Consider the following 24,765-nt stretch of genomic DNA (forward strand, 5'->3'; position numbering starts at 1 on the left):
GAGGGTGGTACCCCTGAAGTGTGATTCTGTCAAATTGCAGTAGCTAAGCAATGTCTTAGAGAAACCTTAAATGACCGCCTGGAAAAAATGTGTATGCTATATATTTAAAACTTGGTTATTTTTTTTTAATGTTAAGTTCCTTCTTTTATACATAATTGGAAACACAGTATTTTAACCAATATGATTTGTAAAAATAAAGCTTGTTTTTGATTTGAAGCTTTACTGATAATTGAAATGAGTTTCAGTAAATTTGAAAGAAAACATGTTGGTTTCACAGAAATGAGTCCAAATAGTGTTTCAGGTGATCTTTTGAGGTATCTGTAACTTGAAAGGTATTTTAGCATCCTAGGGGTAGAAGATTCAGTTTGGACTGATGTCAAATAAGAGAAGAAAGGGCGCAGTAGTAAAACAGTTTGTGATTTTGTTAATAGATATCCTGACATCATGTCCCTTCTTGTTTCTTGAAAGAAAAGACCTGGGTACCAAATTTTGGAAAATGGATGGGTGTGAATCTTTCACTGATAAGGCACTTGTACAAATTCACAGGGAGGTAAGAGTTGGCGTTTCTTCGTATCCCAGGGAGGTACACACTTTTATGTGCCCCTTTATTCTTAGGTACAAAGTATTCATTGAACAACATGCATTAAATGACTTCTCTGTAATAAATAATTTGGTAGAGAGCAAAATATGGTATTCTATCACTTGGGAGACACCTGTCAGATTCAAGTCAATGAAATACAGACTCCAAAGTCACATAAATACTTCTGATCAGTGACACATTGTGAATTGGTAGTCTCAAAGTAATGTTTTGATTACTGCTTTGGGTGATGATCGACAATTAGTTGTTCTTCTAGCGAATTATTACACTCTTTCAGTGATTTGACCAAAACATTCTTGGTGCTGTTCACCTGTCTTTATTCTTGCACAGTTGGGTTTTTTTTATTTGTTTGTTGGGGTTTTTCTAGCATGACGAAGGAGAATAGCAGTAGAACAAGAGTTAAAAGTCACCTTTAGCCTTTATGGTTTTGGGGGGGTGCGTTGCTAGTTGTTTACCAAAAAAGTGGTATTGTAGTTGTCCTGGATAGATTGCCTAGGTCTTCAGATGCTTTCTTCGTCCCGTCTGTAAATGTTTTGGTGACAAGACCAACATAACTCGAATGAGTAATTTTATTATCTTCAGGAAAAGGCAGAAACATCAGCAATCCAATATTCACTGTATATTATACCAGGTATAGCTGTAGGTAGGTGTGGTTTTTTTGTTGTTGTTGCCCAACCCCTTCCGGAATGAAACTTTTATATGTGGCATCTGTTCCAGCTTAAGTCTTTAATAGGGTTCCCCCACTTGGGTCATCTAGATGCTGGTGCTCTAGAGTAGAAGCATTTTTGATCTATTGAAAGCTTTGCCTCTGGGGCAAGGTTGAAAACCAGTTTTGTTTCTGTCACAGTACAACATCAAAAAGTATCTTCAAGGTTCAAGTTAAATTTCTTTACATGAATGGGTTATCATGTGGATGTGTATAAAAGGGTTGTCAAGGTTAACCTAATGAAGTTAGCCTTTAAAAGTTTTGTGTACAGAGGTACCAGCTAGGTTTTAGACACAGATAAGTAAGTGTTCATGTGGCGATATGCCTCTCTGACAAAGAGGATGATGATCTTTGGTCTCTCCTTGACCCCTGTTTTTGTTGATATAACAAAAGATTTGCTTGCAACCAGGTATTTCTACCAATTTAGACTGTTTCATTTTTCCTGGGTTATCATAATATAAAGATGTTCTGTTGCAGCATTATAGCACAATACATGTAAGTCCTCTAGGAATGTTAAGGTACTTCGTAGTCACTTGCTGTTCCCGAGGCATTACCCTGTGAGTGAACTTTCTCTCAGCTTAGTGTCACAGGGCTGTACACCTAGGAACTAGAATGCTGACATTGGAGGGCTACTGTTATGTACTGGTGACTAGCCCATGCTTTTTTATCTGCTGGTGAGGTCCTAAATTAAATTAGACTGGTATATTCAGGTCTTCTAGACAATGATATAGGAGCTGCTTCTCCTTTCACTGGATTATTGAATGACTACTCTTAAATGCAAGAGTACCCAGGTCACTTTTCTACCTGATTTTTTTTTAATGATATCTTATTCACAAGTTAATGTTAAGGACCATTTATTATGTTGATATTTTCTTTAAACAGTAGAAGGTAATAAGAAATGAAGTAAAAAAATGTCTTAGGAATGCTCACTTAAAATATTTCGCGTCTCCTGCTGTTGTGAATTCTTAATGAATACTTTTTAAAAATATAGGGGTGCCAAAGAGCCGTACGTCTTTGTATAAAATTGAATTGCAGAGATAGTGCTGGTAGATTTTTATTTTTTTTCTGATGGAAGTTATGGTGGTTTCTACTACATGATGAGATGTAATATGCAAGTCTTGTGTGGCATTCCTTACCGTAAACGTCTTTGTTTTGGGGGTAAAATACAGCAATTATCACTACTGTAAACCTCAATGATTGAGGGTAAAATATTATCAGGCATACTTCATTTAACTATACTCTTTTGTATTTTCACTGTATTCCTGCCCCCCTCATGGACAGTGACATTTTTGCTAAGGGTTAGGAATGTAATATGTAAATTAAAATATAAAATATTAAATACCAAAATATATTTGGTGACCAAGATACAAGTTTGTCTGATGTGAAATTCTGTCAATGCACCATAGTACTTGCAGATTCCATTGTGTTACGTTACAATTCTAGCTCACTTCTTATCCATAGATAGCTAATCATGGCAAACGTTGCAAGTCCATTATGTGGTAAGTGGATGCTTGATTCATTGCTCCAAATTTATGATCACTTAAGAAGATTTCACTTAATATAATTATCTATAAATAATTCTTCCTTTACAAAAGCATTTCTAAAGGTATGTGTATTACATGCCATAAGCCGGACTCGGAAATGAAGTACTTCTGCTTCTTCATCTATTCAGCTGGCAGCAGTGGTGATGGTAGTAGAGTAATATATCTTTTTTATTGTGATGCATTTAATATTGTGTAAATATCATGCATCTTCAGGATAACCTCGTAGCAACTGAGGCATGTTCTGGATTGTATCTAGTCTTTGGTTCTGCTGCCAGTCCTGATTTTAGTTAATACTTCCGATCTCCTAAAACTTGGAAGAAAATAATGCAGAGCAAATACAGCCATTGCTTTCATCCCTCCTATCTCCCAAGCTTTTGGGGAAAGGAAGCAAATGTATTAAGTGTTATGCAGAATTTCTTAGGCTCACGTTGAAAAAATCCAGTCCTCTCAAAGTTATTTTATCTCCTTCCAACTAATGCTACCTTTTTTGTTGGTAGCTTTGCTTTTAATTTAACAACTTTGTCGCTCTCATGTTATTTTGCAGCCTGCTTTTGAATATATTGTTAATCCATTTTAAGGATTAACAGGTGCCTTCACCTTGCTAATTCTTACATTATAGGCCCCAGTGGTCACTGGAGAATAACATACTTCTGATTTATAACTGAATAAAAGCTGATCTCTGCAATTATTCCTGTTAATGCATCACACAACATAAATAGTCTCCAGTATTGCCTCTCTATATTTAGATCCAACAATAGATTTTTACATAGACAGTAAATATGTAAAGCATAATACACATATGGGCTGCTACTTACAAGAATGAGGAGTAATACTCAAGTTTGCAGCTTTTTTGACCTTCTAGTAACAGCTAGCAAGAATGTCTCTGCCCTGGAGACTTTTCCTTGATAATACTCCTTTTGTCCCAAAGGGGAGAACAGTTTTCTTGCTTTTATGATTGTAGTTTGAAGATTAGTTACATTCTGGCAATGTTTCAAAGAAGCAAATCTGCTGAATCACGGGAATCTTGTCATCACACAAATGCTGATAAACAAATCTTATGAGCAATGACTGTCTTTTTTTTTTTTTTCTTTTTGCAGATGACATTAAAGTATCTGTAAATGACTTTATTATCAAGGCAACTGCAGTTACTCTGAAGGTAAGTGAATAAATGACTAAAAAAAGTTTTATAGTAAACTTCCAAGGAGACAAGAGAAATATTTTGTGAGCCTATATGGAGATATGAATGCAATCATAGCAAATCTTGTAGTTGTTTATCTTGTATTGTCAGGGTTTTTTTTAAGCTCTCCAGGTAAAATTAAAGCTGTCATTGTTCACTTTGTCAGTGTAAGAGTTAAACGATTGTAATACATTCTGAAGTTAAGACCTTAAATTTCATTATGGTCTACTTATTCCATGCCAAACTACAGAGGCTTCACAGTCTCCATAAGCTATTTGCGTGTTCTCTTGGTAGGACTGGATACATTGCCTTCCAATTTGAGTCGATTGCTCTGCTTGGAAAACACTCCCAGTGCCACTTACTTTTTTGAAACTGAAAGGTTTCAGAAATCTTTCTTTAGGAGAACTCCCACACTTTGGAACTGTCGACTCTTAGTCCAGAGTGTCTCAAATATAATCACTTGGAAAACATAATGTGAAATTAATCTTATTTCCAAACTTGTGAAAAGAAAGAACTGTGGTGGTTTTGCTTAGATGTGGAGTAGTTTTGGTTTAAATTAAGTTTGCGCTTAATTTTGGAGTAAGTCATAGGTGGGAGTTCTGACCGCTCTGAAGGCCAGTATTTTTAAGGTTCAGGAGGAAATAGTGTCTTTTTGTGATCATTAACAACTGGAAAAGATCTTTGTCATGTAGACAGATAATTAAGGGGGATGCATGCTTGATCCTGAAACTGTTTTATGGAGTTTGCCCTCATCATCAAGGCAATGTTCTTATGCGTGACAATGAGTGAATGCAAATTTTGAAGAAGCTTGGTATTGACACGGATTTGTTATCTACACCTTCTTGATTGCACAGTGATCACACCTTCTAGCTATATGGGAAATCTTTAGCTTTTCTAGACATTTCTGGTATCATTTCATCGTTTCAGCAGCAGAGTTTAAAAGCTACAAACACACAAGATAAAGCAGAACAAGGATCCAGACTAGTTGCATTACCTCACAACAATATAAAAACATCGAAAATAAAGCGAGAGCCATTTTTATCTTTTGCCAGGATTATTTTATCTATTCAAAAACTCAAGGAGGAGGTTACGTTTTAAGTTGAGGAACTACTCCCATGGCTGTATGGAATTGAGAGAGAGAACACTGCAGTGGAATGGACTTGAGAAATTTCTAGCCAAACATGATCTAGATATTAATGTATAATTGCAAGAGCTATAGATTTTGACAGAAAATAGGCAGGATTCTAGGCAGTTTCATAAGCAGGTACCTGAGAGAAATTCTGGACGTTGGATAGACTGGAAGAAACTTCCCAAGTTATTCTATACAGAAAAAGGAGGAGCTAAATATGCTTGCTATGTGTTTGTTAGACGTGAACATAGCAAGAAGCTTGTTTTTGTGGCCTAATGAGACCTTAACACAAGTCAATAGTGACATCCAAAAATTACTGTGAACTGCTAGTTGCAAGCATGGATTAACAAATCTCTGCACCAGAGAGCAGCTGAAAGGAACAGGAGACAGAGAGAAAGAGGAATGAAAGATTAGGTTTTGTGTTTTCCTATTCTACACAAAAAGACCAGCCAAGAAAAGTAATGGGATGTAATCCTAGTTTACAATTCATCTATATGTGAAATAATGACTTGAATACAAGCATTCAATGGACTTTTTATTACTTCTGCTTATATAATGAATTTTTTTTGTTGTTATTTGTAGGGTTTTAAAATTGCTGCATGAAACTTAAAAGACGAGTAGCTTCCTGTCTATTTAACTATTAGGCTGCTTTACTGTACTTTGAAGGAGCATACGTGTGGATTATGCATATTGTTTTTGCCATTATCTAAACCAAGATTTCCTTATCTGCCATCACAAAATGACCTAACCTATGAATTATGTAAATATGATTTCTCTTTCTGATAGACAAATAAAAATATTTAATCTGTGATTAGATTTGTATTCTTTTTCCTAGTATTTTCAGCTGACAATTATGTAATACAGCATTTGAATCTTGAACTTCAGGATTAGATGGTTCTATGCTGCCAAACATGAAAGTCATCTCTAGCATGTAATTTTTAACTTTAAAGGAAATTCAATAGACAAACCTAGTAAAATGATGATGCATACAGCTTTGTAAAATCAGTGCATCTTTAGTTATAAATTAGTTGGTGTTCCAAGTTTAATTCTGAGAAGCTGGAGTTTTTGTGCATTGGGTTAGAAGAAATTCTAACCTGGGAACCCTGGGAACTACTGACCTGTCTGCTCATGTCTGTGCCTGGGAAGATCATGGAACAGATCCTCCTTGAAGCTGTGCTAAGACATGTGGAGAACAGGGAAGAGATTGGAGATGGCCAGCATGGCTTCAGCAAGGGCAAGTCCTGCACGACCAAACTAATGGCCTTCTATGATGGAGTAACTACATCAGTGGACAAGGGAAGAGCTACAGATGTTGTCTATCTGGACTTCTCCAAGGCCTTTGACACAGTCCCCCACAACATCTTTTTCTCTAAATTGGAGAGATATGGATGTGACAGGTTGACTGTTTAGTGGAGGAGGAACTGATTGGATGGTCACATGCAGAGGGCAGTGGTCAACAGCTCAATGTGCAGATGGACGTTGGTGACAAGTGGTGTGCCTCAGGGGTCTATACTTGGACCAGTGCTGCTTAATATCTTCATCAATGACATAGACAGTGGGATCGAGTGCACTTTTAGCAAGTTTGTGGACGACACCAAGCTGAGTAGTGCAGTTAACATGCCTGAGGGATGGGAGGATGGGATGCTATTGAAAGGGACCTGGACAAACCTGTGTGAACCTCAAGAGGTTCAACAAGGCCAAGTGCTTGGTCCTGCACCTGTGTCAGGGCAACCCCTGGTATCAATACAGGCTGGGGGATGATGGGATTGAGAGCAGCTCTGCTGAGAAGGACTTGGCGGTTGTTGGTGGATGAAAAGCTGGACACGAGCTTACAATGTGCACTCACAGTCCAGAAGGCCAACTGTATTCCGGGGTGAATCAAAAGGAGTGTGGCCAGCAGGTTGAGGGAGGTGATTCTGTCCCTCTGCTTTGCTGAGACCCCACCTGGAGTATGGTGTCCAGCTATAGAGCCCTCAGCATGGGAAAGATGTGGACCTGTTGGAGCGGGCCCAGAGGAGGGCCACAAAAATGATCAGAGGGATGGACCATCTCTCCTGTGTGGGCAGGCTGAAGGAGCTGGGGTTGTTTAGTCTGGAGAAGAGAAGGCTCAGGAGAGACCTTATTGTGTCCTTTCAGTATTTAAAGGGGACCCATCCTATTGCTTTGTAACAAATTCATGTGAGCATTCATTTAACTATTAAAATAATAAATTAAAAAAAAAAAAACAAAACCAAACATTTAACCCAGTATACCAGGAAATAAGTTCATCATCAAGTTCCTGTCTCAACTGCTTTCTGTCAGTGTTTCAGGAAAACATGGGCTACTAGTTTTAAAAAGAAAACCCACCTCAACTGCTCCTCCCCACCTGGAAATTCAGTGATGTGAATGCATTTGAAGTTTAAATTCAAGGCAGTTTTATTGACTCTTCTGGGCACTGTTCAAATTATATTTTGTTAATATTTTCTTTCTGAACAACGCAAGACAAATCCTCTTCTAGCTTGAATGATTTGTGTCTGGTTTGACAGATTGTGATTGGTTGGCAAACACCTAAAGATACTTCTTATATCAGTTCTTTAACATGCTAAATTTCTTCTTCATAGTTCTTAGGATCACAAGTCCAATTATGAATTCTACTTTTTGGCTTGGTCTTACCATTTGACAGCCAGAGGTTTTTGAATGTGCCATTGGGCTTACCAGATGATAACCCTTTAGAACAATTCTGGCTTTCTGGAATGAGCAGGGAGGAGTAAGGCTGGAGGAAGGAATAAAAGCTTCCAGGCTGATATCCACAAATGGTTGGGCTTACTAATAATAGCCACTATAGCAGCCATTCTTTAAAAATAAACAGTCTTTCGTTGCTGAAGTGATGGGAGAAATAATACCGTCTGGTCTACATCAAAATTAGAACTATTGTAATCACATTGAAGTTGATAGGAAAAACTCCTTGTCCCTACCATCTCTTTTGGATAATTTATATAGAGAGTCATACTTGCACAACACCCACTTGAAGGCATCTGACAGCTGTGTGTACTGTGGCACTTTCCTGAAGTTTATTTAACTTGCAAAGAGGAGTACTACTTTTTTGTTTGGTTTTTTTTTTTTTTTTTTTTAAATATACATTCTGGTGTTGAAGCATAAGAACCGAGAGTACTGTTATACTCTTCTTCTGGGAGTGGAGTTAGTTTAGATAGATATAAGGTCTCTCCCATACTGTTTTCTGGGATAGCTTCTCCACTGTGTAGTCAAATTCCTAGTTCCTAATTTCTTTAAGGTCACTAAATACTAATCTTGGATTTATTAGAAATAATACTTTCACAGTATCTATGACTAGTTACCTGAGACTTCACCTATATGTTGGGGGGATTTTTTCCCCCTGGCTGTTTCAGCTTTATATGGCAAACTCAAGAAACCTCACTGAATTTATCAGTAAACATTATCTCAGTTTTAATTGAGTCCACACACACACAAAAAAAATCTGTTGTGTTTTAGGAGGACCTTGTCTGAGTAACAGTTGAGCGTACATGCAGCATATTCTATTTGTAGCTTCCTTTGAGAGTCATCCTTGAGACACAAGTGGAAGTGAATATAGTAGGATGTCCATTTCCATGCTTTTCAAGTCAATATCCTGTGATTTATTTGGGGGGTGAAATGACACTGCTTTGGAGCTTTGCATGCTGGGCATCTGTAAGGTGGTATCAGTGACTCCTGAAGAAGGTAGGCATTTGTTAATTTTTTTCCAGCAGCACCAAAAAACCTTCTGGCTGTCCTGCCATTTTCAGTTTCCATAGCATACATTGATGCTTTATGACAAAGTAAGTTTAAATAAAATAAAATAAATGCAAGCTAATCATGTACATCTATTCTTAGGCCCTTACAGTGATTTTTTTTTTTTCTGTCTTGCTTGTGGCAGTCTTGATGGCAGATGTGACCTGTTCTTTGGCCTACATTTACAGACAGCAGTGTGTAATTAATTTGGTGAATGCCTGTACATAGCTATATGTCTTAAAGGATTTTCTGTTTTCTTGATAATTGATTGCACCATTGTTCTTTTAACAGCTGACTTTTTAACTCTCTCTCTCTCTCTCTCTTCTAGCAAATGCCAGATGTGAATGTAACCTGGGATGGAGAATTCTGCAGACAGCTGCAGTCCATTGACATTTCTATTGCTGTGGCAACAGACCGAGGTCTCATTACACCAATCATAAAAGATGTTGCTGCCAAGGGAATAAAGGAAATTGCTGCCGCTGCAAAAGTAGGTCTTAAACGTACAGTAGGCTGAAAAGTATAGCAGCTGTACAGTTTTTTGTAGCAGAAAATGTAGCATGACCCAGATACACATCAGTAATAACAAAAACAGTCTCAAAATGAATCTAATGCAGTTTCAGCATTCCTTAGACTTCAGAATATTATTAATTTTGCAACTTGATTCATTTTTAATTGATGACAACTTAGCCAACATATTATTTAATTGCATGCTGGCTAAACTGTTCGAAAAATAAACCTGTACAGACTTCTGCAGTTTAATATCATTGTATTTCTTTAATCTTCATGAGACAGCTAGATAAAGTTAATGTCTTTACAGAATCACAGAATCACAGAATTATCAGAGTTGGAAGGGACCTCTAGAGATCATCTAGTCCAACTCTCCTGCTAAAGCAGGATTGCCTAGAGCACATTACTCAGGACTGCATCCAGGCGGGTCTTGAAAATCTCCAGGGAAGGGGACTCCACAACCTCCCTGGGCAGCCTGTTCCAGTGCTCTGTCACCCTCACCGTAAAGAACTGTTTCCGTGTATTTGAACGGAACTTCCTGTGTTCTAACTTGTGCCCATTGCCCCTCGTCCTGTCACTTGGAACCAATGAAAAGAGCCTGGCTCCATCCTTCTTCAACCCACCCTTTAGATACTTGTATGCCATAATAAGGTCTCCCCTCAGCCTTCTCTTCTCCAGGCTAAAGAGTCCCAGCTCTCTCAGCCTTTCCTCATAAGGGAGGTGCTCCAAGCCCTTAATCATCTTAGTTGCCCTTCGCTGGACTCGCTCCAGCAGTTCCCTGTCCCTCTTGAACTGGGGAGCCCAAAACTGGACACAGTATTCCAGTTGTGGCCTCACCAGTGCCGAGTAGAGGGGGAGAATGACTTCCCTCGACCTACTGGCCACACTCTTCCCTATGCAGCCCAGGATTCCATTGGCCTTTTTGGTGACAAGGGCACATTGCTGGGCCATGGATAATTTACTGTCTACCACAACCCCCAGATCCTTCTCCTCCAAGCTATCTCCCAGCAGGTCAGCCCCTAACCTGTACTGGTGCCTAGCATTCTTGCTCCCCAGGTGCAGGACCTTGCACTTGCTTTTGTTGAACCTCATTAGGTTCTTCTCTGCCCAGCTCTCCAGCCTGTCCAGGTCACGCTGGATGGCAGCACAGCCCTCTGGGGTGTCAGCCACCCCACCCAGTTTGGTATCATCAGCAAACTTGCTGAGGATACACTCTGTCCCCTCATCCAGGTCATTAATGAATATATTAAACAAAATAGGACCAAGTATTGACCCCTGGGGGACACCACTGGTTACAGGCCTCCAACTAGACTCTGTGCTGCTGATCACAACCCTCTGAGTCCTGTCCCGCAGCCAACTCTCAATCCACCTCACTGTCACCTCATCTAGCCCATACTTCCTCAGCTTCCTAATGAGGATGTCATGGGAGACAGTGTCAAAAGCCTTGCTAAAGTCAAGGTAGATGACATCCACGACTTTCCCCTCATCCAGCCAACCAGTTATAACATCATAGAAAGCTATCAGATTGGTCAAGCACGATTTACCCTTGGTAAATCCATGTTGACCACTTCCAATAACTTCCTGTTCCTCAACGTGATTGGAGATGACATCCAGAATGAGTCGCTCCAATACCTTCCCAGGGACAGAGGTGAGACTAACCGGTCTGTAGTTCCCTGGGTCCTCCTTCTTGCCTTTTTTGAAGATTGGAGTGATGTCGGCCTTCCTCCAGTCCTCAGGCACCTCTCCTGTTCTCCATGACCGTTCAAAGACGATGGAGAGTGGTCTAGCAATAACATCCGCCAGCTCTCTCAGCACTCGCGGATGCATGCCATCAGGGCCCATGGACTTATGAATGTCCAGCTTGGCCAAGTGGTCTCTGACCCGGTCCTCCTCAACTGAGGGAAAATCTTCCACTCTCCAGACCTCCCCCTTTGCCTTCAGAGGGTGGGATTCATGAGGGACAGCTTTAGCAGTGAAGACTGAAGAAAAGAAGGCATTCAGTAACTCTGCCTTCTCTGCGTCCTCCACCACTAGGGCACCTGTCTCATTCACCAGCGGGCCTACATTTTCCCTAGTCTTCCTTTTTCTATTGATATATTCAAAGAACCTTTTCTTATTGTCTTTGACTGCAGTGGCCAAGCTGAGTTCTGATTGAGCTTTGGCCCTTCTCATTTTCCCCCTACATAGCTTTGTTATATCTTGATAATCCTCATAAGTTGCCAACCCCCTTTTCCAGAGAATGTAAACTTTTCTTTTTTTCCTGAGGTCCAGCCAAAGTTCTCTATTTAGCCAGGCTGGTCGTCTTCCCCGTCTGCTCGTTTTTCGAGACAAGGGGATGGCCTTCTCCTGAGCTTTTAAGAGCACCTGCTTGAAGTATGCCCAGCCTTCCTGGGCACCTTTGCTCTTCAAAACTGCCTCCCAAGGGACACTCTCGACCATGCTCCTAAACAGGCTAAATTCTGCCCTTCGGAAATCCAAGGTGGCAGTTCTGCTGGCTCCCCGCCTTACGTGATCAAGAATTGAAAATTCTATCATTTCGTGATCACTGTGCCCAAGGCGACCTCCAACCTTTACATCCTCCACAAGACCTTCTCTGTTAACAAACAGTAGGTCCAGTAGGGCACTTCCCCTAGTTGGTTCCTTCACCAGCTGTGTTAGGAAGTTGTCTTCCACACACTCCAGGAACCTCCATGACTGTTCCCTCTCTGCTGCATTGTATTTCCAGCAGACGTCTGGGAAGTTGAAGTCCCCCACAAGAACAAGGGCAGATGATTGTGAGACCTCTGCCAGCTGCTTGTAGAATACTTCATCGGCTTCTACATCCTGATTAGGAGGTCTATAACAAACTCCCATCACGATGTCTGCCTTATTAGCCTTCCCCTTAATTTTTATCCATACACACTCAGTGTTGTCATCCACACTGTTAAGTTCCTGGCATTCAAAACTGCCCCTAACATAGAGGGCCACCCCACCACCTCTTCTTCCTTGCCTATCCTTTTTGAAGAGTTGGTAGCCATCCATTACAGCACTCCACTTGTGTGTGTCCTCCCACCACGTTTCTGTGATGGCGACTATATCATAGTTTCCTTGCTGTACAATGGCCTCCAGCTCCTCCTGTTTATTTCCCATGCTGCGTGCATTAGTATAGATGCACTTCAGCTGGGCTGATTGCCCTGCCACTTTCTTGGGGGGACAAGCCCTAATTCGCACCTGATCATACTCAGGCACTACTGTAGCTACCAAATTATCACTACCCCTCGTGCCTTGGCTGTCACACAATTCACCATCCCCCACCACCACTGGGACAGGCTGCAAGACCTTGCTAACACTTTTACCCAGAAGCACTGGTACGCTTCTCCCAGGCACCACTTTTGTAATCCTGGTCTCATCCCCGTCCCCCTTCAAACCTAGTTTAAAGCCCTGTAGATGAGCCCTGCTAGCTCTTGTCCCAGGATCTTTCTTCCCCTTCGGGTTAGGCTTCCCCCACCTGTTGCCAGCATGCCTGGTTTTTAGTATTTCAGGTCTTTGGGTTTGACATTTTGTTTGTTTGGGAGGTTGTTTTACCTCTTTTCCCAGAAATTTGCTTGTAGTTGCTTGTGTTACTCTCTGTGCGGTTATATTATGGCACTTATTTCTGTCTGTATTTTTTTGATATGCAGTTCAGTTGAGAATGCCACCCGAAAGGTAATGTTAATCTCCTCAGACTAATGAGCAGTATTTTGCGTAGACCAGCATTATGACATTTTAAGACAATTGTCACAACGTAACATTTTCCATGGACTTTTCTACCTGTGGAATAAATATGATACAAGCTAAAAACATTAAATGTATTCTGTATGAATAGGATGGATATCTGTCCTGTGTATGTTCCCACTTCAGTCTCTGCTGTCAATTGAAGAGCTCCTCATTTTGAAAAGGTTGCTACTAATGGAGAAGTCATCCTACACATTTCCACTCCACCTTTTCTGTTGGGTACTCACAGGGTGTTAGGAACAGGTTGGTGGATGACCCACCAATGAGTGCTGTGTCTCTAGAGGTCAGCACAGTCGTTTCTTCCTTATGTGAGAACTACTGTAAGAATAATTCATCCTGATTCCCCGCTGCTTCTATCTAAAGAGACCTCTGAGCTAGAAACGTCCTAGGTGAGGATAAAGTTCTTTTTCTCTGTGATCTTATCTTAGTACATAGTATGAACTTCTTTGGCTGTATTTTGAACAAAACTTTTGTGGACAGTTTCTTCTGTTTAATTTAGAAGTAGAAAAGTCTCACAAATGAAACGGCAGTTACAGGAAGAGTGGTTTTTAAAATACTTGAATGTTTAGCTGGAAGAAATACATTCTCTCAATCCGCTAGAAAGTTCTGAAGTGGTACATGGCAATTTCTTTAAACAAATATGTTAAGAATACTGCTGTGAATTTCCCATCAGTATTTTGCTAGATTATTTTATCATCTAAAAACATCAGGAAGAATGGTGGTTTCATTGTGAAAACTGGAGCAAGGTTTGTAAGGCGACAGAACAGCTTTTATTAAACAGCCAATATTGTTGGGAAAATGAAGTTTGTGTCCTAGTCTCTTTGCCAAATCATTGCAGCTACAACAATGTTGCTGAGGTACTTTCCTAAATCCAAAAGCAGATGACTTTTTAATGGCTATATGGTACTTAAAATGTCTTATTGAATTAAAATAAATTAGTCTATTACAACACTTTCTTTCCTCTCTCTTTTCCTCTTTTCTTTTTCTTCTTTCATTTTCTTTAGGCTCTAGCAAAGAAAGCAAGAGATGGAAAACTGTTACCGGAAGAGTACCAAGGAGGATCTTTTAGGTAAAACTCTAGCAGCATTTAATACGTGCAGTGTGAGTTCAGAACTGTTTTATCCTCAGTTATTCCACTGTGTGTTAATGCATTGCTTTTTAAAATCTTGCTCCATTTCGGATGAAACTCCATGTGATGATTCTGAGGGCCAAATCTAGGTTGAGTGTCATGTATCAGGAGGAAACAATTATCTTGGTAGAGGTTTATTTCATCTGATCCTGGTGTGAAATTCATGTTTTTCATACTGAGACTGATCTGACTCTTATTTTTGCACCTAATATTTCCCAATTGCGGAAGACTGTTGTTTTTTGTGTTTTTTAAAATTACATTTAGTAGTTAAAACCTATTGATAATAGTTTTTAAATAAGTATTTTAAAAGGAGTAGTTTGGCAGAGGTATTGAAGCAGACAGTGATGTCTAGTTTGTCTTCAATTCACTCTTCAGCGGAATGTCTCTAGAGGGGCAAAAAATAGTTACAGCAAAGTTGTGGTGTTAACTCCGTTTACTTTTAGCTGAAGCATTAAAAACTGAGTAGAGCAATTTTAAATGGTGGTATATATTTAGTAAATATTTTTTTTCTATAAAGTGTACTCTGCAAAAAGAGATAGCGAACTCAGTAAGGAGAAATAAATGTCATGTGTAAAACACTAGCATAAATGTATTGACACAATTGCACAATTAATTTCTCTGACTTTTTACATTCCCCAAGTTTCTAAAACTTTTAATATACTGTATTTTACGACACAGTATCATTAAGCAACATTTTTTTATTAACTAGCTTAGCTCACTTTTTGTCAATTTTTAAAAGCTAATTCTGAATGCTTATGTTAATCATATCTTCTAGAATAGGTAGTTTGTGATAAGAGTAGTACTACAGACTTCAGCAGAAACATTTCTGTAATGTATATGCCTGAGTTGCAACTGTCTGGAGTATGTGGCACTCATGCTGGAGCAGCTGTCAAAAAAATCTCTTAAGCCTTTCAGCAGAAATGTATGGAAATGCAGCAGTGGAGGCTTGGATGTCTTCATCAACACAAATGGCCCCAGAGTGTGAATAACTGTGGACATTTCACTGGTAACAGATGGCAATAGTTGAGAACAGTTGTGTGAGATGTGACCACCAGGATGATCTGCTTAACCTTGTGGCATAGCTATGAGAGGAGGTAGAAAGGTTAAGGAGCATCAGGGAGTCCAAAGAAGAGAGAGACTGATGGAACCATTCTCTGCCCTCCCTGAGACAGAAAGAGGAGCAGCCAACAGAAAAAAAATCAGCGGGAACTTGTATCCTCCCCCCACAAGGCTAAAAGCAGTAGCTTAAAGGAGAGGAGTGAATGGAGGTAAGTCTACACTCGGGGCAGGAGAAGAAACCCCTCTTTGCCCACCTCGCCTTCCCCGATGCCTCTGTATAGCAGGTATGAGCATGTGGATGTGGAAGACCAACCAATGGATGATGATGAAGTCAGTATGGAGAGAAGATGCAGAAAATAATCCTGTTGGGCAAGTCACTTGGAGCAAAGTCCTTACTCAGAGAAATAGCTCGAGAATTCCTCTACTCCACTCTCGTGAGACCCCACCTGGAGTACTGCATCCAGCTCTGCAGTCCCCAACATAAGGACATGGACCTGCTGGAGCATGTCCAGAGGAGAGCCACGAGGATGATCCAAGGGCTGGAGCACCTATCCGATGAGGAGAGGCTGAAAGAGTTGGGGCTGTTCAGCCTGGAGAAGAGAAGGCTCTGGGGAGATCTTATAGTGACCTTCCAGCACCTAAAGGGGGCCTACAGGAGAGCTGGGAAAGGACTTTTTACTAGCGCGTGTAGTGATAGGACAAGGGGAAATGGCTTTAAACTGGAAGAGGGCAGGTTTAGATTAAACATTAGGAAGAAGTTTTTCACGTTGAGGGTGGTAAGGCACTGGAACAGGTTGCCCAGAGAGGTTGTTGAGGTCCCATCCCTATAGGTGTTCAAGGCCAGGCTGGACGTGGCCTTGGGCAACCTGGTCTAGTGGGAGGTGTCCCCGCCTATGGCAGGGTGATTAGAACTCGATGATCTTCAAGGTCCTTTCCAACCTAAACCATTCTATGAATTATGCATGTTAAAGACCTATTCCTCATTGAAGATTTGCAGCCTGCAAAGAAAAGTGAATTTGTTAAGAGAAGTGAATTACAGATATCAGACCTTGGCTGTAGGCAGCTTGTCTCCTCGAACAGACCCTGTGGACGTACGTTATAGTCTTGTTTCTAGCCATCTTCTGCTTCTGACTGGACTTCCTGGATGGAATTTGTACCTTGCCTGTACTTGCCTTGCTTGGAAATGCCAATAAAGCCTTATTAGCAGCATCTGGCTCTGCCCGCTGTTTTCAGTCCCTGTGGGACTGAAAATATGAAAAGTGTGAAATATGAGAGGATTTGAATGGAAGCAAGTGGTCTTTCACTCATGTCAACAATAAATATAGTTATCCTTATCTCTTCTGCTGTTTTAATAATGGTAATTTTTTTCTCCACTTGCTCACATGGGTCATTAAGTCTTTCATACTTGAATGTTAATTTTAAATCTCTTCCAAGGCGAACATTCCCAGGTGTCCCACCCTGCCTTCCTAAGTGCCTCTATACAACAAGTATGAGGTCCTGGATGTGGAAGACCAGTCAGTGGATGATGTGGATGACTATCCATCTTCACCAGAGGTGCTGCCAAGGTCAGAAAAGCTTACTGCCTGTATTGTGACCACCTCCACAACGAAGAAAAGACGGGTTATAGTTGTAGGCAACTTAGGGCCTTGAAGAAAGGGAGCCTTGTGGTTGGTGTCTGCCCTGTCAAGGGGAGCCTATTGGCCAAGCCTTCTCAGTCCAGCCACAGGAGGCATCATGCTCACAGGCTCTTGTCCTGCTGGGGCCCTTCAACCACCTTGACATCTGCTGGTAAAGTAGCACGGCGAGCTGTAGGCAATCCAGGAGACTCCTGGAGTGCATTGAGGATAACTTCTTAAGCCAGGTAGTAGACAGTCCTACCAGGGAGGATGCGACAGTGGATCTGTTGGTCACCAACACAAGCGAGCAAATTGGTGACGTTGAGATTGGAGGCAGCCTGGGCTGCAGTGATCATGCACTGGTAGAGTTTGCAGTCCTGAGGGATATGGGTCAGGCAAAGACTGAAGTCAGGATCCTGAACGTTAGGAAAGCAAAATTCCAGCTCTTCAAGTAGTTAATCAATAGGATGCCCTGGGAACCTACCCTCAGGCACAAGGGAGGCGAACAGAGCTGGCAGATCTTTAAGAATGCTTTCCATAGAGTGCAAGAGTTCTCGATGCCCAGGTGTAAGAAATCAGGAAAGGAAGGCAAGACATGGGTATGGCTGGGTCAAGACCTGCTGGTCAAACCAAAGGGCAAAAAGGAAATGCACAGGCAGTGGAAGCAGGGACAGGTATCCTGGGAAGAGTACAGGGGCACTGCCCAGTTGTGTAGGGCTAGGGCCAGGAAGGCAAAGGTGCAGCTGCAGCTGAACTTGGCAAGGGATGCAAAAAATAATAAGGAGGTCTTCTATAGGTATGTCAGCCAGAAAAGGAAGGTCAAAGAAAGCATGCCCCTACCTGATGAGCGAGACTGGCAAACGGGTAACAATGGACAAGGAGAAGGCTGAGGTACTCAACGTTTTTGCTTCAATCTTCACTGGCAACCTTTCTTCCCACACCTCTTGAGTGGATGGACCACATGGCGGGGGCTGGTGGAGCAAGGTCCCTCCCACTGTAAGAGAAGATCAGATTCATGACCACCTGAGGAACCTGAACATACAGAAGTCTATGGGACTGGATGAGATGCATCCCAGAGTCCTGAAGGAATCAGCTGATACAGTTGCCAAGCCACTCTCCATGATATTTGAAAAGTCGTGGCAGTCAACTTGAAGTCTCTGGTGACTGGAAAAAGGGAAAAAGTGCACGCGTTTTTAAAAAGGGTAGAAAGGAGCATCCTGGGAACTACCAACCTGTCAGCCTCACCTCTGTGCCTGGGAAGATCATGGAACAGATCTTCCTTGAAGCCATGCTAAGACACGTGGAGAACAGGGAGGTAATTTCAGATGGCCAGCATGGCTTCAGCAAGGGCAAGTCCTGCCTGACCAACCTAGTGGCTTTCTATGATGTAGTGACTACATCAGTGGACAAGGGAAGAGCTGTGCATGTCATCTATCTGGACTTCTCCAAGGCCTTTGACATGGGCCCCCACAACATCTTTTTCTCTAAATTGGAGAGATATGGATGTGATGGGTTGACTGTTTAGTGGAGGAGGAACTGATTGGATGGTCACATGCAGAGGGCAGTGGTCAACAGCTCAATGTGCAGATGGACGTTGGTGACAAGTGGTGTGCCTCAGGGGTCTATACTTGGACCAGTGCTGCTTAATATCTTCATCAATGACATAGACAGTGGGATCAAGTGCACTCTCAGCAAGTTTGTGGACGATACCAAGCTGAGTGGTGCAGTTGACATGCCCGAGGGACATGATGCCATCCAGAGGGACCTGGACAAAATTGAGAAGTGGGCCTGTGTGAACCTCAAGAGGTTCAACAAGGCCAAGTGCTTGGTCCTGCACCTGTGTCAGGGCAACCCCTGGTATCAGTACAGGCTGGGGGATGATGGGATTGAGAGCAGCTCTGCCAAGAAGCACTTGGGGGTACTGGTGGATGAAAAGCCTGTCCATTAGCTTACAGTGTGCGCCTGTGGCCCAGAAAACCCACCATATCCTTGCTGCATCAAAGGAGTGTGGCCAGCAGGTTGAGAGATGATTCTGTCCCTCTGCTCTGCTCTGGTGAGACCCTACTTGGAGTATGGTGTCCAGCTCTGGAGCCCTTAGCACAGGAAAAACATTAATCTCTTGGGTAGGTCCAGAGGAGGGCCACAAAGATGATCAGAGGAATGGAGCACCTTTCCTGTGTGTACAGGCTGAGAGAGCTGAGGTTGTTCAGCCTGGAGAAGAGAAGGCTCTGCGGAGACCGTATTGTAATCTTTCTTATAGGCCACCTTTAAGTATTGAAAGATGGGGATAGACCTTTTAGCAAGGCCTGTTGTGATAGGAGAAGGGCTAATGGTTTTAAACTAAAAGAGTATAGATTCAGACTAGATAGAAGAAAGAAATTTTTTTACGGTGAGGATGGTGAAATGCTGGAAGAGGTTGCCCAGAGAAGTGGTAGGTGCACTGTTGCTGGAAGCATTCAAGATCTGGTTGGATGGGGCTCTGAGTAACCTGATGTAGTTGAAGATGTCCCTGCTAATTGCAAGGGGCTTGAACTAGATGACTTTTAAAGGTCCATTCCATCCCAAACCATTCTATGATTCTCTACAGATTAATCTTTTTACCACTTCACAGTAACTATAAGAAAGGAGATTGTGACAGACTGTCCATAGAGGAGGCTGACCCACCAAATAGTGCAAGCCTTACCACTTCCCAGTTGCTGACACAGACAAAAACATTCAAGGGAGAAAGGCGTGATGAGGCTTTCTTGTGCGTGAGTGATACCTAGATGTCCCAATTGTATCACTTGGTTGTCAGCAGCTATTGTAACTTAAAGTTGTGACATTCAATCCAGAAGACGTTTAGCTTGGAACAGACATAGGCAAAGTCTTTTTGAAGATACTACTTTCCTGTCCTACTTTCTGCTTTTAGTGGATGCAGTGCAAGGATGTATTATTGTAAAGAAATGGGACTTTAAAAAGGTGCATTAGTTGTAATCTCAAAAATCCCAAGCTCTTGAGAATCTGAATGGGCCCAACTGAAATTGAGTTCAAATTTAATGGTTTTTGCCTTGGGAAAGAATTAGATCATAGTAATCATTGAATATACATTATTTCTTCTAGGGGATGTATAATTTCTGACTTTACTGGTAACTCTTTTCTCTTTCATTTAGTATCTCCAATCTGGGCATGTTTGGTGTCAATGATTTCACTGCAGTCATAAACCCTCCGCAGGCCTGCATCCTAGCTGTGGGCAGAGCAAGACCAGAGCTCAAGATTGTAGAAGATGAAGAAGGGAATGAGAAACTTATGCAGCATCAACTTATGACAGTGACTCTTTCAAGTGATGGTCGGGTGGTAGATGATGGACTGGCTTCAAAGTTTTTGGAGACCTTGAAAGCCAACATAGAAAATCCAATGCGACTTGCCTTGTGTTAAACTTGAAGAGTGTTTCTTGTTATGACAACATAACTTGTTTTTCTGTTTAGAGGAGTAAATAGTTACTGTGAGATGGATAGTTAAAATATTTAAATTACTGAATTAATGTGCAAAACTATTAATTTTCATGCTTTTGGTCCTTTGCATTGACCTTGTTTTATACTGTAAAGCTAAAAAGACTTTAAAGTTAACATACTACATTTCTTTAAACACTTAGTACTAATGGCACATAACGTTTGCATGGAAAAATTAACCTCCACTGTAAAGGAGAATTCAAGAAAACTTTTTTTTAAATTTAAAAAGGAATTATAGACTACTTTGGGTTGGACGGGACCTTTAAAGGTCATCTAGTCCAATTCCCCCTGCAAGACTAGATGACCACCCTGCAGTACTCCAGGTGGGGTCTCACCAGAGCTGAGATGGGATGCTTAATTTACGGGCTAAATATCTAGCTTTTAGAGTGAGGAAAGCAAAAAGTGAGCAAAGTAATGCTATGAGTCCTGGTCACTACTGAGATAGCTGAGTGGCTAAATTATATTGCTGCAATAGGACGATCTGATTTGTATTTCATTTACATCACAGATTTAACAGTGTTTTATCTTCTCCTTTACTGTAAGCTACATTGAAGAAAACAAGATGACTGTGGAGATGAATGGGGAAAAGAAATGAGAGGAAACTCTGAGACTAAATTAGTTCATAGATTAAAAAAGCAATCTCTCAAAATAATAAGCACTCTGGTGAAATCCACAGCTTCATTTGTATAAATAGAACTCATTGAAACACATTTAAACTGTAGGTGCATCTATTGTTTCCAGTATTTTAACTGCATAATCAAATGCCTTCCAGAGAGGTAGAGAGGAGAATAAACTTGTCTGAATAAATGCATTCTCTGTAAAAGATGGAATCTCAGCATTGTTGACTTCTAGTTTTTGATGGAACCAACATTTAGTAAAAAGTAACATTGTGTGGTTGTGTTTTTCCTTTTTAAGGAAAAAAAAAGTTTTCTTCGACTTAATTTGGAGACAGTTACCTTTTTTAAATTTAGAAGTTGCCTCAACTCAGATGTCTTCTTCAGTACCCCAGTATTTTTTTTTTCAGGTGCTTTTTGATACGTTGTGGTTAACTTAAAAGCCAAGTTAATTGTACCAGCAGCACTGTGATGAAAAAGTAGCTTTGATCTCTTAATCTCATAGAGGTTCCAGTTTGAAAGGTCAAATTTTGCACACATAATATTTGCTGATTAGTGCTGTCCTTTGCACAGATAGAATAAAGATGTGAGTAGAAAGTATTTAATCATCATCAGTGTACATTGAATTATAACTTGAAAGCGTAAGTGCAGTGGCCTGAAGTTTAAATTAACAGGAAAATATTGGTTGTGGGGTTTTTTCTTATATATAAATATGGAATCATGTATTGTATGTGTTTGTAATGAAATAACTGCATTTACAGCACCTGGTGAGAATATAAATTGTCAGTAGAATTCTGGGAGTTTGTTTTATTCTTGTTTGTGCAAGTACATTTTTTTAAAGATTTGGAGGACTTGTTTGTTGAGCTGTTGCCATAATTTAAAAGCTAATTGCAAGACAAAACTTTCAGTTAATACTGAGTTGAGAGTTTTTGCTAAATGGGTTTGCTTGTTTGGCTTGTTCATCTAAAAGTAGGGAGAGATTTTCATTACCAAATCTAGTTTACTGTGCAATAATGGACATATCAATTCTGCATTTCCAGGAGTTTCTCACTGATACATAATATTTGAGTGTGGGTGCTGAAGATTAATTTGCAATTTTCAATGGTTAACCATGATTTTTTCCAAAGTTGTTTGTCAATCCCTTATTACTTTGAAGAGGAAACAAATGCACCAATTTATATATTGTCCTTAATAATGTACAAGAAGTTCCCATTGTTTGCATAGCTAGATCTGCTCTGTACAAGAGAATTTGCAGACTAATTTAAAATCTGATTAAAAAAAAAAAAAATCTGTTCTTCATTTTTGTACTTGGTGCTGTAGTGGTGTTGTGTGCTCCCCAGCATTTGTATATTCTGCTCTTTAGCTGGCCACGGTTAAGGGTTGCATGACTGATGTGAACAACTTTAGTTTTGCTTGTGTGTTCATGTAGAGCGAGTCAGTATGTTCTGCTTTTGGAACCACTGGAGGGCGCTATTGTATGTAAGTATGGAATGTTTATGACGTCTTATTCGTGTGGGTACTAATACATCCATTGTACTTTCCCTGCTCAACACAAAGGTGAAGACAATTCAACTTTTTTCTCTGGGTTAAATAAACTTTTACAACTTTTGAACTAGGCAGATCTCAGTAAGGCTCTAATTCCAATTTCTTTACATCTGCCTGCTTGCCAGCATTGTCATTTAACATAAAGTTGTATGTATGTGACTTTTCAATCATCAGCCTATGAAGGAAATCTCTGGAATTCAGGTATGTGATAGCAGTCACGTTTCCTTAATTCAGAGTAATCGTACTATTTGGCAACATCTACCACTTTAGCAAAAGTGAGGCAACAAATAGTTACCCATACATATTTAAATAAAACATTGAATGTTTTCCTGAAGAATTTAGGGATTTGGGATTGGGGATAATGGATAATTGATGCAGAAGGTTAACCATACTGAAATGGTTATGCTTACATTTGAAGCAAATTTGCCTTGAAGTAAAAAATTTCACAGATGAAAAATATAACTTTTCACGTTTTATTCTTTCAGATGTGTTCTGCCAACATCTTTTTTTACATGTCTAAGCAAGAAATACTGTGAAGACATGTACTTTCTTGAAGAACTAAAAAAAAAACCCTCAAAATTAAAAACTGAAGGAGTATGCTACTGTTTGCCTTTAGGATATACTTAGGGAAAATTGCTTTCTTCATATCATTTTCCTTTGCAAGAGGCATAGTTAGAAAAAAGTAAAGGGTAGCTCTTTTGGACTTGTTGGCAAGTATTGCACTGTGTGCCACACTTTAATCCCTAATTATACTGTCAGAATATTTGACTTGTTTGGATCTTTTTTCCTGCAATGTATTCCCTATGAAATAAAATTTCTTTAATTAATCTTCCTACATGTAATCCTTGAAAGAACTTTACTCCTACAAAGTGAATGCTCAGTGCTATTTTCACCTAATCCTTTTGTCCACATGCTCCTCTCCATCTGTACAAAATGTAGTAGACACTCTTACTTCAACTAAAGATCAGTCCCACTGGATACAATAGCATTTTGAAGTTGAGTAGGAAGTTATAAATATGACAAACCAAGAAAGGAAGTCTGAACATGTGCTTTTGTGTGCTATGTTTTACAGAAAGTTGCATATTGATCACATGAAAGTATATGCAATTGCAGAGCGAGTTAGGGGGAAACTAATTCAGAATTGTTGGAACTAAGTGACATGCTTGCTGTGGTTTTCATATGCAATAATTTTTGCCATAAGGTGATGGAAAATAAAGGAAAAGGTGCCATTAGGATTGATCGTGTCTTTTGGTCGTGACCTGTAGGTTTGAAATGGATTATTTTTCTTTTTCTTTTTTTCATTATTTTTTTACTTTCTTGGCTTTTCTTGTGTGACTTCTCATTTTTTTTCCACTGAGTTTTTGTCCTGGATTATATCAGACCATAATAAATACTTTTTCGTCCCTCAAGTCCACTGAAAATGTTGTGCATTATTGTAATTTCTTTGAAAACAGTGGAAATAAAGCACATAGTAAATAATGGTTGTGCAATGACCAGTGCCAAGTGGTCAGATGGGTTGGTCTCTTTCTGTCAGAAGTACTCATTGCAAGCGCCTTTCAGTACCACGCAATTTATCCTGGCAGTTTCAGATATGGGTTAATCGGAGTAAGGTTAATCTACTTGCATGTTAACCAAAAATGGGCAAGACCAGGAGCAGCCACTGAGAAGCTTATTTTCTATAATTTTGCTGTAGACTTTCACGGAGAATAATTTTCCAATATCTTTCACAACCACTCTGCTTCAAGGATATGAAAAGCTGCAGCATAGAATTAAAAGCTTTGCACAGCATGTGGCAAACATGACAGCATGCACACTTAAAAGCTTTGGTGACTGAAGAGCTGAAAAGTATCCCAAAATTGTCTTTTGGCAGAAGGAAGCCGTATTACAAGGAGTTCTCTTGCTGAGCAGGCAGTTTTCCATAAGCAAGCAGGTTACATCAGACTAAAACATATGCAGGTTACTGAACTGATACCTCATGCTATGATTTGGGTTTTAATTCAACTGTTCTTATCTTTAACAAAGTCTCTTAGGTCTCTGTTGTTGATGATGATTTCCCATCTCCCCCTGCCCTTTCCTAAAATGTAAAAGTATTGTCTTAAGAATTCACAAGAATGCACGTCACTGACTTGCTTATC

General features: G+C 40.4%; 1 protein-coding gene across 1 annotated transcript in view; it reads left to right on the plus strand.

Annotated features, from left to right (window-relative positions):
• The window catches only part of PDHX (pyruvate dehydrogenase complex component X), a 65,308-nt gene extending 41,269 nt beyond the window's left edge, over positions 1 to 24,039 (plus strand). The window contains exons 8-11 of the mRNA XM_082485422.1: positions 3,946 to 4,004; positions 9,248 to 9,406; positions 14,184 to 14,248; positions 20,133 to 24,039. Coding sequence (XP_082341548.1) covers positions 3,946 to 4,004; positions 9,248 to 9,406; positions 14,184 to 14,248; positions 20,133 to 20,397 — 548 coding nt within the window. The 3' untranslated portion in view covers positions 20,398 to 24,039. The remainder of the gene's footprint in view (positions 1 to 3,945; positions 4,005 to 9,247; positions 9,407 to 14,183; positions 14,249 to 20,132) is intronic.
• The last annotated feature ends 726 nt before the right edge of the window (positions 24,040 to 24,765 follow it).

This window comes from Vanellus vanellus (genome assembly GCF_965231255.1).
Source record: "Vanellus vanellus genome assembly, chromosome: 6".
NCBI classification, from domain to species: Eukaryota; Metazoa; Chordata; class Aves; order Charadriiformes; family Charadriidae; genus Vanellus; species Vanellus vanellus.